The following is a 12,401-nucleotide window of genomic DNA, read 5'->3' as shown; positions in this document are numbered from 1 at the left end:
TCCGTGATGAGATTCAAACACGCAACCTTTGGGTTGCTAGACGTTTGCGTTATACTCCTACCCATCCACCCCTTAAGTAACCTTTTGTCGTACTGTATGTAACCATACCAAATATAACATATCATACTAATTTGAGTGCCCCGGATTCTCATTTACTATGTCTATAAGATCAGGCTGCGAAAGACCCTTCCATTGGGAAAGTGGGATACCTAGTCAGTTGTACAACTGAATGCCTTCAACTGAAATGTGTCTTCCGCATTTAACCCAACCCCTCTGAATCAGAGAGGTGCGGGGGGCTGCCTTAATCGACATCCACGACACCCAAGGAACAGTGGGTTAACTGCCTTGATCAGGGGCAGAACGACAGATTTTTACCCTGTCAGCTCGGGGATTCGATCCAGCAACCTTTTGGTTACTGGCCCAATGCTCTAACCACTACCTGCCTCCCCATTTGTCTCACAGTGGTATGTCATTCATTCAGAGACGAATGTGGATGCATTCTCCTGTCACCACTTCTCTGATCGACACCGCCTGAGCGGTGAGGTTTGCGATAATCAGATTGAATAACTTGTTGTGACAGCAACATATCAAACTAGATTAGACATGACAAGTTCATTTCCAACAATCCCAGTCACATTTTGCAACAATTTAAGATATAGATATTTACATGTATTATTATTAGTTATCTTATCTTAACTGAAATGGTTTAGGCAATACTGTGTACAGTGTTTTTGCAGTACTGTTACACCCTGATCTGTTTCACCTGCATTTGTGATTGTCTCCACCCCACTCCAGGTGTCGCCTGTCTTCCCCATTATCCCCTGTGTATTTATACCTGTGTTCTCTGTTTGTCTGTTGCCAGTTTGTCTTGTTTGTCAAGACAAACTTTTGTCTCAGCTCCTGCTTTTCCCAGCCTCTCTTTTTCTTGCCCTCCTGGTTTTGACCCTTTTCTGTCCTGACTCTGAGCCCGACTGCCTGACCACTCTGTCTGCCCCTGCCCCTGAGCCTGCCTGCCGACCTGTACTTTTGCCCCACCTCTGGATTATTGACCTCTGCCTACCCTGAGCCTGTCTGCCGTTCAGTACCATATAGACTGACCTGTGTGAAGCTAGCCACAGTAAGGATTAGCCACAATAGTGGAATTTGCAGTTTGCCTGAAAAAATAAATGTCCCCCTTCAAAAATGATTTAAACGGATACAACTAGTGGAATCATGTCATATCTGGACTAGATAATGCTAATAAAAGGTTCGAATTTTAAACAAAAGACAAAATACAATTATTTGTAAAAATCTGACACTGTGTATGTATTAGACTTTAGAATTGCATTGAGGGCATACTTAAATGCATTGTACAGCCTTACCCCAATTTATGGACAAACGATCCATAGGTATCAGCCTACTCAATGACACCAGAAGATTACAATTCTGAAGAGTTTACACAAATATTAGCATCGTAGCACTTACAGTTGAAGTCGAACGTTTACATACACTTAGGTTGGAGTCATTAAAACTCATTTTTCAACCACTCGACTTGCCAAAACTATAGTTTTGGCAAGTCGGTTAGGACATCTACTCTGTGCATGACACAAGTAATTTTTCCAACAATTGTTTACAGACAGAATATTTCACTTATAATTCACTGTATCACAATTCCAGTGGGTCAGAAGTTTACATACACTAAATTGACTGTGCCTTTAAACAGCTTGGAAAATTCCAGTAAATTATGTCATGGTCTTAGAAGCTTCTGATAGGCTAAATGACATCATTTGAGTCAATTGGAGGTGTACCCGTGGATGTATTTCAAGGCCTAGCCTCAAACTCAGTGCCTCTTTGCTTGACACCAACAAACATGGTAGACATGGTCCAAAAATAGCACACCAAGGTTCTACAGCTGCACCATGGCAACTGACTGGTTGCATGACTGCCTGGTATGGCAACTGCTCGGACTCCGACCGCAAGGCACTACAGAGGGTAGTGCTTACGGTCCAGTATGTGCGTATGGCCCAGTACATTATCGGGGCCAAGCTTCCTGCTATCCAGGATCTTTATACCAGGCGGTGTCAGAGGAAGGCCCTAAAATTGTCAAAGACTCCAGCCACTCTAGTCATAGACTGTTCTCTCTGCTACCGTGTGGCAAGTGGTACCAGAGTGCCAAGTCTAGTCTCCTGAACATCTAATCAAATGGCTACCCAGACTATTTGCATTGCCCCCCCCCCCCCCCCCCTTTTTACACCGTTGCTACTCTCTGTTGTTATCATCTATGCATAGTCACTTTAATAACTCTACCTACATGTACATACAACCTCAACTAACCGGTGCCCCAGCACATTGACTGTACCGGTACCCCACTCTATATAGTCTCGCTATTGTTGTTTTACTGCTGCTCTTAATTACTTGTTACTTTTATTTCTTATTCTTATCCATATTTTTTAAAACTGCATTGCTGGTTGGGGGCTCGTAAGTAAGTATTTCACTGTAAGGTCTAATGGAATTTCATTTGATTTGATTTGATCAAAATCTGTCCGTTTAAGCTAGGGATACATGATCCAACTGAAGGTCCCCAGTACCAGTTGAAAAAATTGATGGAAGTATTTATGAAGACTGTTTAGTGAAGACTGTTTAGTGACAAAAAATAATGGGTTAAATACATGTAAAAAATATATATATATATCTTATACTGTATGTCTCAGATATAGGACAGACACTTCAGAACAAACTCCTTTTGATTTTTGGGAGTACTAACTGTTGTTCCATGTAATGAATCTGTTATTAAATGTGTTTTTATGGGCTAATAGCAGTTAAGGCCAAAAAAATTTCATCAAATTATTTTGGAATGTATTTTTGGAATACTTAAATACTTAAAATACTTAAAATTCAAAATGCCCGGCGTAGACAGGGCTTGAACTACAGGCTGTTCAGGCTTTGTTGCAGACCAGTCCGACCTCCCCTGATTCTACTACTCTTGGTCATGTTGAGCAATTGATTAATAAAACAGGTGTGGTAGCATGGTGATTGAACAAAAGCCTGTTCATGCTGTGGTTCTGAGAGCAGGGTTAGCCACCCCTGACAAATACTGTAGGAAAATACCTGTTAAGAAAAGTCACAAGATGTGCTTATGAATATAAACACTATATTTAAAAGAAGATCAACACAACTTCCACTTAGTTCTCTCTTTGTGATTTCAGCGAATTCCAATGGTGAGGAGCATCACGTCTCAAGGATCCAGACTTTCAACTCCTGAAAGACAAAGTTAAACCTCTGAGATTCAAGCACCATCTACAATTCATTAGATGACTTCATTCATGAAATGATTCATTCAAAATTAATGATTTCACAACAGGCATATCATAAAATGACCACTCAGCTAGATCTTTCTAAACAAATCAAATCAAATTGTATTTGTCACATGCGCCAAATACAACCTTACAATCAAATGCTTACTTACAAGCCCTTAGCCAACAATGCAGTTTCAAGAAAAATACCTAAAAAAAAGTAACAAACAATTAAAGAGCAGCAGTAAAATAACAATAGTGAGACTATATACAGGGGGTACCGGTACAGAGTTAATGTGAGGAGGCACCGGTTAGTTGAGGTAATTGAGGTAATATGTACATGTAGGTAGAGTTATTAAAGTGACTATGCCTAGATAACAGAGAGTAGCAGCAGTGTAAAGGGGGGGGGGGGGGCAATGCAAATAGTCTGGGGTAGGCATTTGGTTAGATGTTCAGGAATCTTATGTCTTGGGGGTAGAAGCTGTTTAGAAGCCTCTTGGACCTAGACTTGAAGCTCCGGTACCACTTGCCGTGCGGTGACAGAGAGAATAGTCTAGTCTGGTGTAGCCATTTGATTAGATGTTCTGGAGTCTGTTGACTGAGAAAACGTTGTCATTTAAAGCAATGACCTGGAGAATAATTACAGGGGAGACGAGATGAATGAGACAATTGGAAGCTGGGGATAATTAGGTGGCCACTAGGGCCAGATTGGGAATTTAGCCAGGACACCAGGGTTAACACCCCTAGTCTTACGATAAGTGCCATAGGATATTTAGTGACCACAGAGAGTCAGGACACCTGTTCAGCGTCCCATCCGAAAGACCCTACACAGAGAAATGTACTCAATCACTGCCCTGGGGCATTGGGATCTTTTTTTCTACAGAGAAAAGAGTGTCTCCTAATGGCCCTCCAACACCACCTGGTCTCCCATCCAGGGACTGACCTGGACACACCTGGCTTAGCTTCAGAGGCAAGCCAGCAGTGAGATGCAGGATGGTATCAACTTCAGTGAGGTAGGGACGTCCCCGGATAGCATGGACCATAAAGGAGACGGAGTGTTCTGATTGGCCCTGAAGCCTTTAGAGCAAGTCTCAAAGCCCCCCCCCCCCCTTGTAGAAATAGGCGGGGTTTATGACTTTGTGGCTGTGGTAACTAGTGACGACCCTCCCGCAATGTACCAGTAATACAAAACTCAATATCATCTCAGAAACCCGTGTGCTTCTCAAAACCTCCAGCAGAGGACGACACTTTCCGTTTTTATTTTGGAGCGTGGTCTACGTTGCTCTTCATTGGAAGGGCAAACTGCAGTTTTATGGTGAAGATAATGACACTGTCATGTCATTACGAGGTACTAGTGTGATGATCATGCGTAATTAATCACCCGATGCGCATCATGGGGACCAAATAAAGGAACATTTCCAGATAAAAAGTATGTTGCTTGGACATGATGGCATTGCGACTCAAAGTCCGTATCTGACCAATTAAGGGTTTTGAGGACTGTTGAATTGCGGAATAAATTAGGCAGATCATCAGATTCAGCCAAAATATATTTTCCCTTTATTTACTGAAAATCTTACACACTGTTTGATGTTACTCTGTATATAAAGAGTGTTTTGTTTCTTGTGTTTTAGTGATGCAACTTTTTATTCACTTTAGAATGGGTATATTTTGAGGGTCAGCAAATATTTCAATATATTTATTAGTTCCTGTAAAATATGACTGAATACAGGGTATTATTAGGGTCATTAGTGAGATATGACAACATTTTGGGGGGGAATGTCATTCGGGGGCAAAGGAGACTGTATGGTCTCCAACAGTAGATTAGCAGAGACCAGTCTCTCTCATGAGCCCGAGCTCAGCACTGGTAAGCTATGGTTAGCCAAGAAGTACCAGGAACTGGAGAAACTTACCAATATCATCCAAGCCAAACATAACCAACTTGATGAGTTTGAATGTCACATTTTTTATATTATTTTAGGGAACATTAAAGTTCCAGAATGCTTGTCATTCTGCTGGTGAGTCTCTGATCCACCTCTACGCAGACGACACCATTCTGTATACTTCTGGCCCTTCTTTGGACACTGTGTTAACAACCCTCCAGGCAAGCTTCAATGCCATACAACTCTCCTTCCGTGGCCTCCAATTGCTCTTAAATACAAGTAAAATTAAATGCATGCTCTTCAACCGATCGCTACCTGTACCTACCCGCCTGTCCAACATTACTACTCTGGATGGCTCCGATTTAGAATACGTGGACAACTACAAATACTTAGGTGTCTGGTTAGACTGTAAACTCTCCTTCCAGACCCATATCAAACATCTCCAATCCAAAGTTAAATCTAGAATTGGCTTCCTATTTCGCAACAAAGCATCCTTCACTCATGCTGCCAAACATACCCTTGTAAAACTGACCATCCTACCAATCCCCGACTTTGGCGATGTCATTTACAAAATAGCCTCCAATACCCTACTCAACAAATTGGATGCAGTCTATCACAGTGCAATCCGTTTTGTCACCAAAGCCCCATATACTACCCACCATTGCGACCTGTACGCTCTCGTTGGCTGGCCCTCGCTTCATACTCATCGCCAAACCCACTGGCTTCATGTCATCTACAAGACCCTGCTAGGTAAAGTCCCCCCTTATCTCAGCTCGCTGGTCACCATTGCATCTCCCACCTGTAGCACACGCTCCAGCAGGTATATCTCTCTGGTCACCCCCAAAACCAATTCTTTCTTTGGCCGCCTCTCCTTCCAGTTCTCTGCTGCCAATGACTGGAACGAACTACAAAAATCTCTGAAACTGGAAACACTTATCTCCCTCACTAGCTTTAAGCACCAACTGTCAGAGCAGCTCACAGATTACTGCACCTGTACATAGCCCACCTATAATTTAGCCCAAACAACTACCTCTTTCCCTACTGTATTTAATTAATTAATTTATTTTGCTCCTTTGCACCCCCATTATTTTTATTTCTACTTTGCACATTCTCCCATTGCAAATCTACCATTCCAGTGTTTTACTTGCTATATTGTATCTACTTTGCCACCATGGCCTTTTTGCCTTTACCTCCCTTATCTCACCTCATTTGCTCACATTGTATATAGACTTGTTTATACTGTATTATTGACTGTATGTTTGTTTTACTCCATGTGTAACTCTGTGTCGTTGTATGTGTCAAACTGCTTTGCTTTATCTTGGCCAGGTCGCAATTGTAAATGAGAACTTGTTCTCAACTTGCCTACCTGGTTAAATAAAGGTGAAATAAAATGTTTTTTTTAAATAAATAAAAAATTCTCTCCAACTGCTTCTGCAATTTTGTCAGTTAGTCAAAACCGTGTTTATGCCCCTTTTATTATACAAATATACTGTTGCCTTTAGTAGTTTTACTAGAGAAACATAGCCTTCACATGGTCCAGTGGCTTCTCCTGAAGAAGCTGGCCCACTCTGAAGAAGAATGTGCAGTAAGGCTGGAATAATTGTGTAACACAAATGATCAATTAAGCAATCATATTCCTATCCTCTGAGTGTAATAGTAGACAATACCAACATTTTGTGTCTTTCTATCTTAAAGGCTCTCTCACAGAAATTCACAGATGGGAGAATATCCCTAGAGCATTTTGTGGAGTCCTGTCAAAGATCTTGTAAGGTGTAAGTAAGGTCCTGTCAAAGATCATGTCCGTCTGGTTCAGGCAGAGAAAATCCAAGAGTTTATCAAGCTGGAGCGAAACCCAAAAGGCCCACTGAGAATCACAATAGTAGGGAGCCTCCATCAGTTGACTTGCCCCTGAGCCCCCCTCCTAATATCTGCCATGTTTTCTATGGTCTCACCTCTGCTATTATTCTGCCTAACGTCTAAAACTCCTTCAGCTCTGCTCCATTCCACTGCCGGATGGGTCCATATCAACCGCCCGAGTGACCACATCAACAGTGCTCAACTTGAGGCCTACAGCCTTGCCTTTTGACACTGGCCAGCCTGTAGGCCTTAGAGTGTATGGAAAGGGTCATACTCCCAGTTTGCCAGCCAGACCTGTACGTCTGCAGCGACTCAACAACATACAGCCTAGACATCATCAGCAGGACCCATCTCCACATTGACACTGTTGGATAGAAAGGGCATCAACAGTTACTCTCTGGACTATAATGAATTGATGTACTTTATGATTGTCTGTAAAATAGCACCACATAGTTGAAACAAGTCGATTAAGAAGGGTGAATAAAGACAACACCTTATGGGTTTTGTTTTATATCCAGGCTCCCCTAAAACATGTCACAGCATACTGTAGGCATCAATGCTTTCTTGGGGTAGGAAAACCCTGAACTCACTGTGCTTCAGTGCAGTAGGTCACAATGTGTACTTAAACTCTTCACCTAGCTACACTTGATGCCTCAGATCATCCTCTCTCCACAGAGACTCCTGCTAAGGTCAGCCAAGGACCACGTCTGGAACTGTCAAACTGCAAGCTTTTTCAAGCCTCTAAATCACACGTTCTCTATACTTTTTATTACATCCAAACCTAATGTTGATTCATTGTTCCTAAAATTCCTAATGAAAGCACAGTTGCCTGATTCCATTGAATGACTAACACCTGCCTACCATACTCAGTGGTTGTCATTTGTTCCCCTAGTTATGTGGATCACCAGACCAAGGATTCGCCTGGTCAGCCATAAGGTTAGCCAGACTGCCATCTTGCCTAATCAAGCTCGCTGTACTTATTAGCTGTCAGAGAGAGGCCAGTGAGTTTACAGGAGCTGATTAGTGATGCAGTGGATGTGAAGGCCATTGTTTGACAGCTTACTTCTGTTACAGCTATGTCAGCAGCCTCTATTGTCCTAAGCGACTGTAATTGGGCAATTTTCTCATCTGTCAGCTAATCATCATGCGCCTGTCAACTCCACATCTCCGTGTCTCTCCTTTATCAGTTGAAGTCAATGGGCTCCAGTTATTTTATATCAATAGGCGAGCACTATACAATTTGTAGGCCACAGATGACCCTACAAATTATCACAATTACTAAAGGAATTTGGATTTAATGACACTATCCCATTACTGAAAGGTATCTGAAAGGAACCTCTTCAATGCACAGCAATACCAAATAAGGCTATCATCTTAAATAAGGAATACATCTTCATGAGGGTGTTTTTATTTCTTTCCAAGAACAACTAGCTATGTGTATTCGAATAATGGAGTATCTGCGTCACTCTGCATTGGTATAGTATGTATTGGGTGACTCTTAGAGGGGTTTCATTGTGTACGATACATATGGGGAAGCTTTGGCTGACCTAGTTCTGTGAACATTTTCAAACTAACAAGCACCTGTGGTCTGCATTCCAAATGGAACCCTATTCCCCATGGGCCCTGATCAAAAGAAGTGCACCCCTGCTCTGTACTGGTACACCCTGTATATAGCCATGTTATTTAATTTTTACTTGTTATTCACTGTGTACTAATTCCTCGTGGCACTATTTCTATTTTTACTCTGCATCGTTGGAAAGGGACCCGTAAGTAAGCATTTTACTGTTAGTAAACAATAGGTGTAGACTAAGTATGTTACAAATAAAAGTGATTTGAATAGGTAATACGGTGTCATGTGACACACCTCTGAACACTAAGCAGAAAAAGGCAACCACAGACAGCTATTCTGAAATTCTGTTATTTTACTAATGAAAAAATATTTTACTTCTAAAATAACATAACAGGACATAATAAATAACATATTTAGGTCATCCTATATTCATAATTATTTTGGACTCTTCAAGGCTTGGTCCAAAATTGCAGCCACTGCATATCAGCAGTAATAAAATAATATCCAACAACTTCACATACAGTTGTAAAATGCAGAGTACCACCTCCTTATTTAAAAGTGAATGGTTATGACATTGCATTGCTTACTAGAATGTTGGATTATTTGTTATGAATACAAAACCACCAGGTTCATGGATATTTTGTGGTAAAGTTCTCATACGTTTCAAATAGGTATTATAAATAACACAACTTAAATAACATTTGAAGGTCACATTATGCACCTTATCGACCAGCGAGGAAGCATAATACAGTATCCCTAACCTAAACGCAGGTTAGATAAACCACTATCAGGCCATTCATTCCATTACTGAGTCACAAAGTTGTATCAATAGTCTCTGTGTGGCCCATGGTCTCGCTGTCTGGGACAAGGCATCATGGAGACACGTTGGGTCACACATCCCAGCACGTACTTTCCTGTACAGAAGTCAGACTCTGATTGTCAGTCTGTTTGTGCTATCATGCCAACTCCTTGTCACTCAAACATATCAGGGACCAGGCTAATACTTGTGTGGTTCCTCCTTTAGATGAAAATGTACTCTGCCTATACAGGCGATCATGGCTTGAACATCATAGTCAGTAGGAGAAATCCACACAGCAGTCAGTCAGGATGAGACAGGTTAGATAGGAGACTCCCAGGACTGCTGTGCTCTCATCACGTGTTTCTTGATTTGCTCATATGTGACAAACATTACGATGTTCCATGAGGCAAGACGAAGGAAAGAAGGCATGAACCTGGAGGGGAAGGAGAATCAGAATATTTAACCAAGCAGAACAATTAGCTTAATTCACTGTTCATATCTAGGAATCTTGATTCAGCCAAAGATGATTTGAAAGCAATTGGAATTTAGAAATGGCTTTTGATTACTACACACCCTTTATAGAAGGCTTTGGGTCCCTCATTTCTCATCATCGTAACAGCACAGTTAATAGCACCGTTGTATTTTCCAGCTGTAGAGTTCATGAACCGGGTCTTCACTACATCTACAGGAGACGCCACAATAGTGGTGATGAAACCAGCACTGAAGGCTGCTGTGAAATGGCAGGGCAGGTTATCTGAAAAAACAACAAATCACTTTGAAGTACTTGAAACGATTCAAATGTACCCTGTGTGGTGTAAAACAAATCACATGCCTGCTTACCAGTCATGATGTTATACTGCAGGATAAGTTCCTTGATGATGTCATAAGTCACCAGCTCCGAACAGTTCACTATGGCGTTACGAGTTATGTTTGGGCCACAACCTGAAGGAAAATTATGAATGAAACTGGTAATTACAATTACGGAATCATCTTTTTTTAAATTTATTTTTTAAATCTTTATTTAACTAGGGAAGTCCATTAAGAACAAATTCTTATTTTCAATGACGGGCTAGGAACAGTGGGTTAACTGCCTTGTCAGCTTGGCGATTCGATCTTTTATGCACGTAAAGCAAATGTTCCTAATTGGACTGAAATTCAGACTGCATTAGGCCTACCTTTCCAGAGCCCTCTGATGCCCTCAGTCCTGGCGATCGTCCTGTAGGCATCCATGGTGCCGCTATATCTCTTCACCCCCTCCGCTTCTGCTCCCCTGACTTGAGCCTGGAACCGCACTTTCACTACATCTGTTGGCTGAGCAAAGGCTACTGCCATGGCCCCGGTCGTACAGCCTGCCATCAGCCGACTCCCAATGCCTGCATCTATGAGAGCAGAGAGGAGTAGCGAGGATGAGAGATGCAGTCATAAAACACCAAGCCACATTCTTTCAGCCACATTCATGATATTCTACTTGCACTAAATCAGATAAAAATATAATTGAGAGATACAAAAAATGAAAATGTCTGTTAGGTTACATACTGTCTGTTCCCCGGGTGTAGAACTGCTTCATGGAGTCATAGAGGCCGATGCGGACCGAGGCAAAGCTCATCTGTCTCTGGAGACCTGCCACCAGGCCATTGTAGAGGCTCCTGGGCCCCTCTGTCTTCACCATGGTGTTGATGGTGCCAAACACACCTCTGTACTTCACCACCATCTTCCCTTCAGAGGACTTGGACTCGCCCTGGATCTAAGACAGACAAACACAAGTGTTTATTCATCTTTGTATTTAAAGTAATCCTAGTGACACAATTCAATCAAGACAGAATACCTTTACATAATTGTTATGTAGAACATGGCAACATTGCAATGACCATACTAACATACCACTTAAGTGTACATGTCCAATACATTGCATCGTTCTAAATAGTATACTAGTGAAGATAATGGAACAGAAACCATTACTTACTTTTTAAGCATAATCATGGTTGCAAAAATCACTTTACTGTATGTAAAGCATGTGCACCCTCTCACCTGCAGCCTAACTTTAGCTGTGTCCAAAGGGAAGGTGATCAAGTCAGCAAAACAGGCTGCAGTTCCAGCGCCAAAGAACTTAACAGCAGCTGTAGGGGCCAAGTCTGTGGGCTTCACTCCAGCCATGACTGAGATGGTGCAGATAATTTCCCAGAGTACTTAAGGTCTTACACGTACAGAAGATATAACGTAGTTTAATAGGTTTTGTCCATTCCTAGAGAGAATAGAGCAAATAGTAAGTAATCAGAATGAATCAAGGAACACAAAGATGGCTTTTTAGTCAGTATTCATTGAATGATTATTGTAAGCACCCAAATCTTACTTACTTAGACAGATGCAAGTGATGTTCAAGTTTCAGGTATTGGAAAGTTATCTTTATGAATGTAAGATCCTCTTGTCTTTTGTTGTTCCATAAAATTGCTCCAAAAAAGCATACCACCGCCTGTGAAACATACGAACATGAAACGAATATGAAAGAAAATACTTTGGCATGCCCTATAAGCATGTGTAAAATTAAAATAAGCTTTTCAAATGTGTAGTACAATTTAGGTCATATCTCAAATTCTAAATGGAAGCTCTAGATAAATGTTAAGCAGACATTAGATGGGCAAAATGGATATTGAACAAACTAGCAATACAACAAATATTGGTATAACATTAGGCTTACCTGATTGGAATGAAAAGTACTGTAATCCAAAATTTGAATTGGGAGGTTCTATTGAGGAGCACTGGCTTGAGAGAGTTAAGATTTGATTCTCACGCCCTGGGGTGGGTGTGGATTATTATAGCCTGCCCATCCCTTGTCACACATAGTTCCATGACATACATTGACCTGAAAAGTATGCGTAAGCTCGTGTCGCACATGAGATATGTTGACACATGGCTGGCTCAATGATTTGTCTAGTATGCGATGACAATGATCCCATTTTGTTATCGATTCAAACCAAATGAGTCAAGATCCCACACTTTCAACTGCATTTAGCTTTTTTTGATTA

General features: G+C 41.4%; 1 protein-coding gene across 1 annotated transcript; it reads right to left on the bottom strand.

Annotated features, from left to right (window-relative positions):
- Positions 1-8,401: 8,401 nt before the first annotated feature.
- Positions 8,402-12,166, bottom strand: LOC139385963 (dicarboxylate carrier UCP2-like). Its single transcript, XM_071131278.1, has 8 exons — positions 12,074-12,166; positions 11,733-11,848; positions 11,407-11,620; positions 10,915-11,122; positions 10,554-10,757; positions 10,219-10,320; positions 9,952-10,132; positions 8,402-9,811 (listed from the first exon to the last, which is right to left on the bottom strand). Exons 3-8 carry the CDS (start codon positions 11,530-11,532, stop codon positions 9,697-9,699), a joined length of 936 nt encoding a protein of 311 aa, XP_070987379.1. The 5' UTR covers positions 11,533-11,620; positions 11,733-11,848; positions 12,074-12,166; the 3' UTR covers positions 8,402-9,696.
- Positions 12,167-12,401: the final 235 nt, after the last annotated feature.

The sequence above is a fragment of the Oncorhynchus clarkii genome, chromosome 27 (assembly GCF_045791955.1).
Source record: "Oncorhynchus clarkii lewisi isolate Uvic-CL-2024 chromosome 27, UVic_Ocla_1.0, whole genome shotgun sequence".
In the NCBI taxonomy this organism is placed as follows: domain Eukaryota; kingdom Metazoa; phylum Chordata; class Actinopteri; order Salmoniformes; family Salmonidae; genus Oncorhynchus; species Oncorhynchus clarkii.
The sequence above is the reverse complement of the archived record's forward strand: the minus strand, read 5'-3'. Positions and strand labels throughout refer to the sequence as shown.

Coding starts and splice junctions, on each gene's coding strand:
- LOC139385963 (XM_071131278.1), bottom strand. CDS start 11,532: ATGGCTGGAGTGAAGCCCACAGACTTGGCCCCTACAGCTGCTGTTAAG. Junction 10,758..10,914: donor CTACACCCGGGGAACAGACA/GTATGTAACCTA, acceptor CTGCTCTCATAG/ATGCAGGCATTGGGAGTCGG. Junction 9,812..9,951: donor CCCAAAGCCTTCTATAAAGG/GTGTGTAGTAAT, acceptor CTTCCCCTCCAG/GTTCATGCCTTCTTTCCTTC.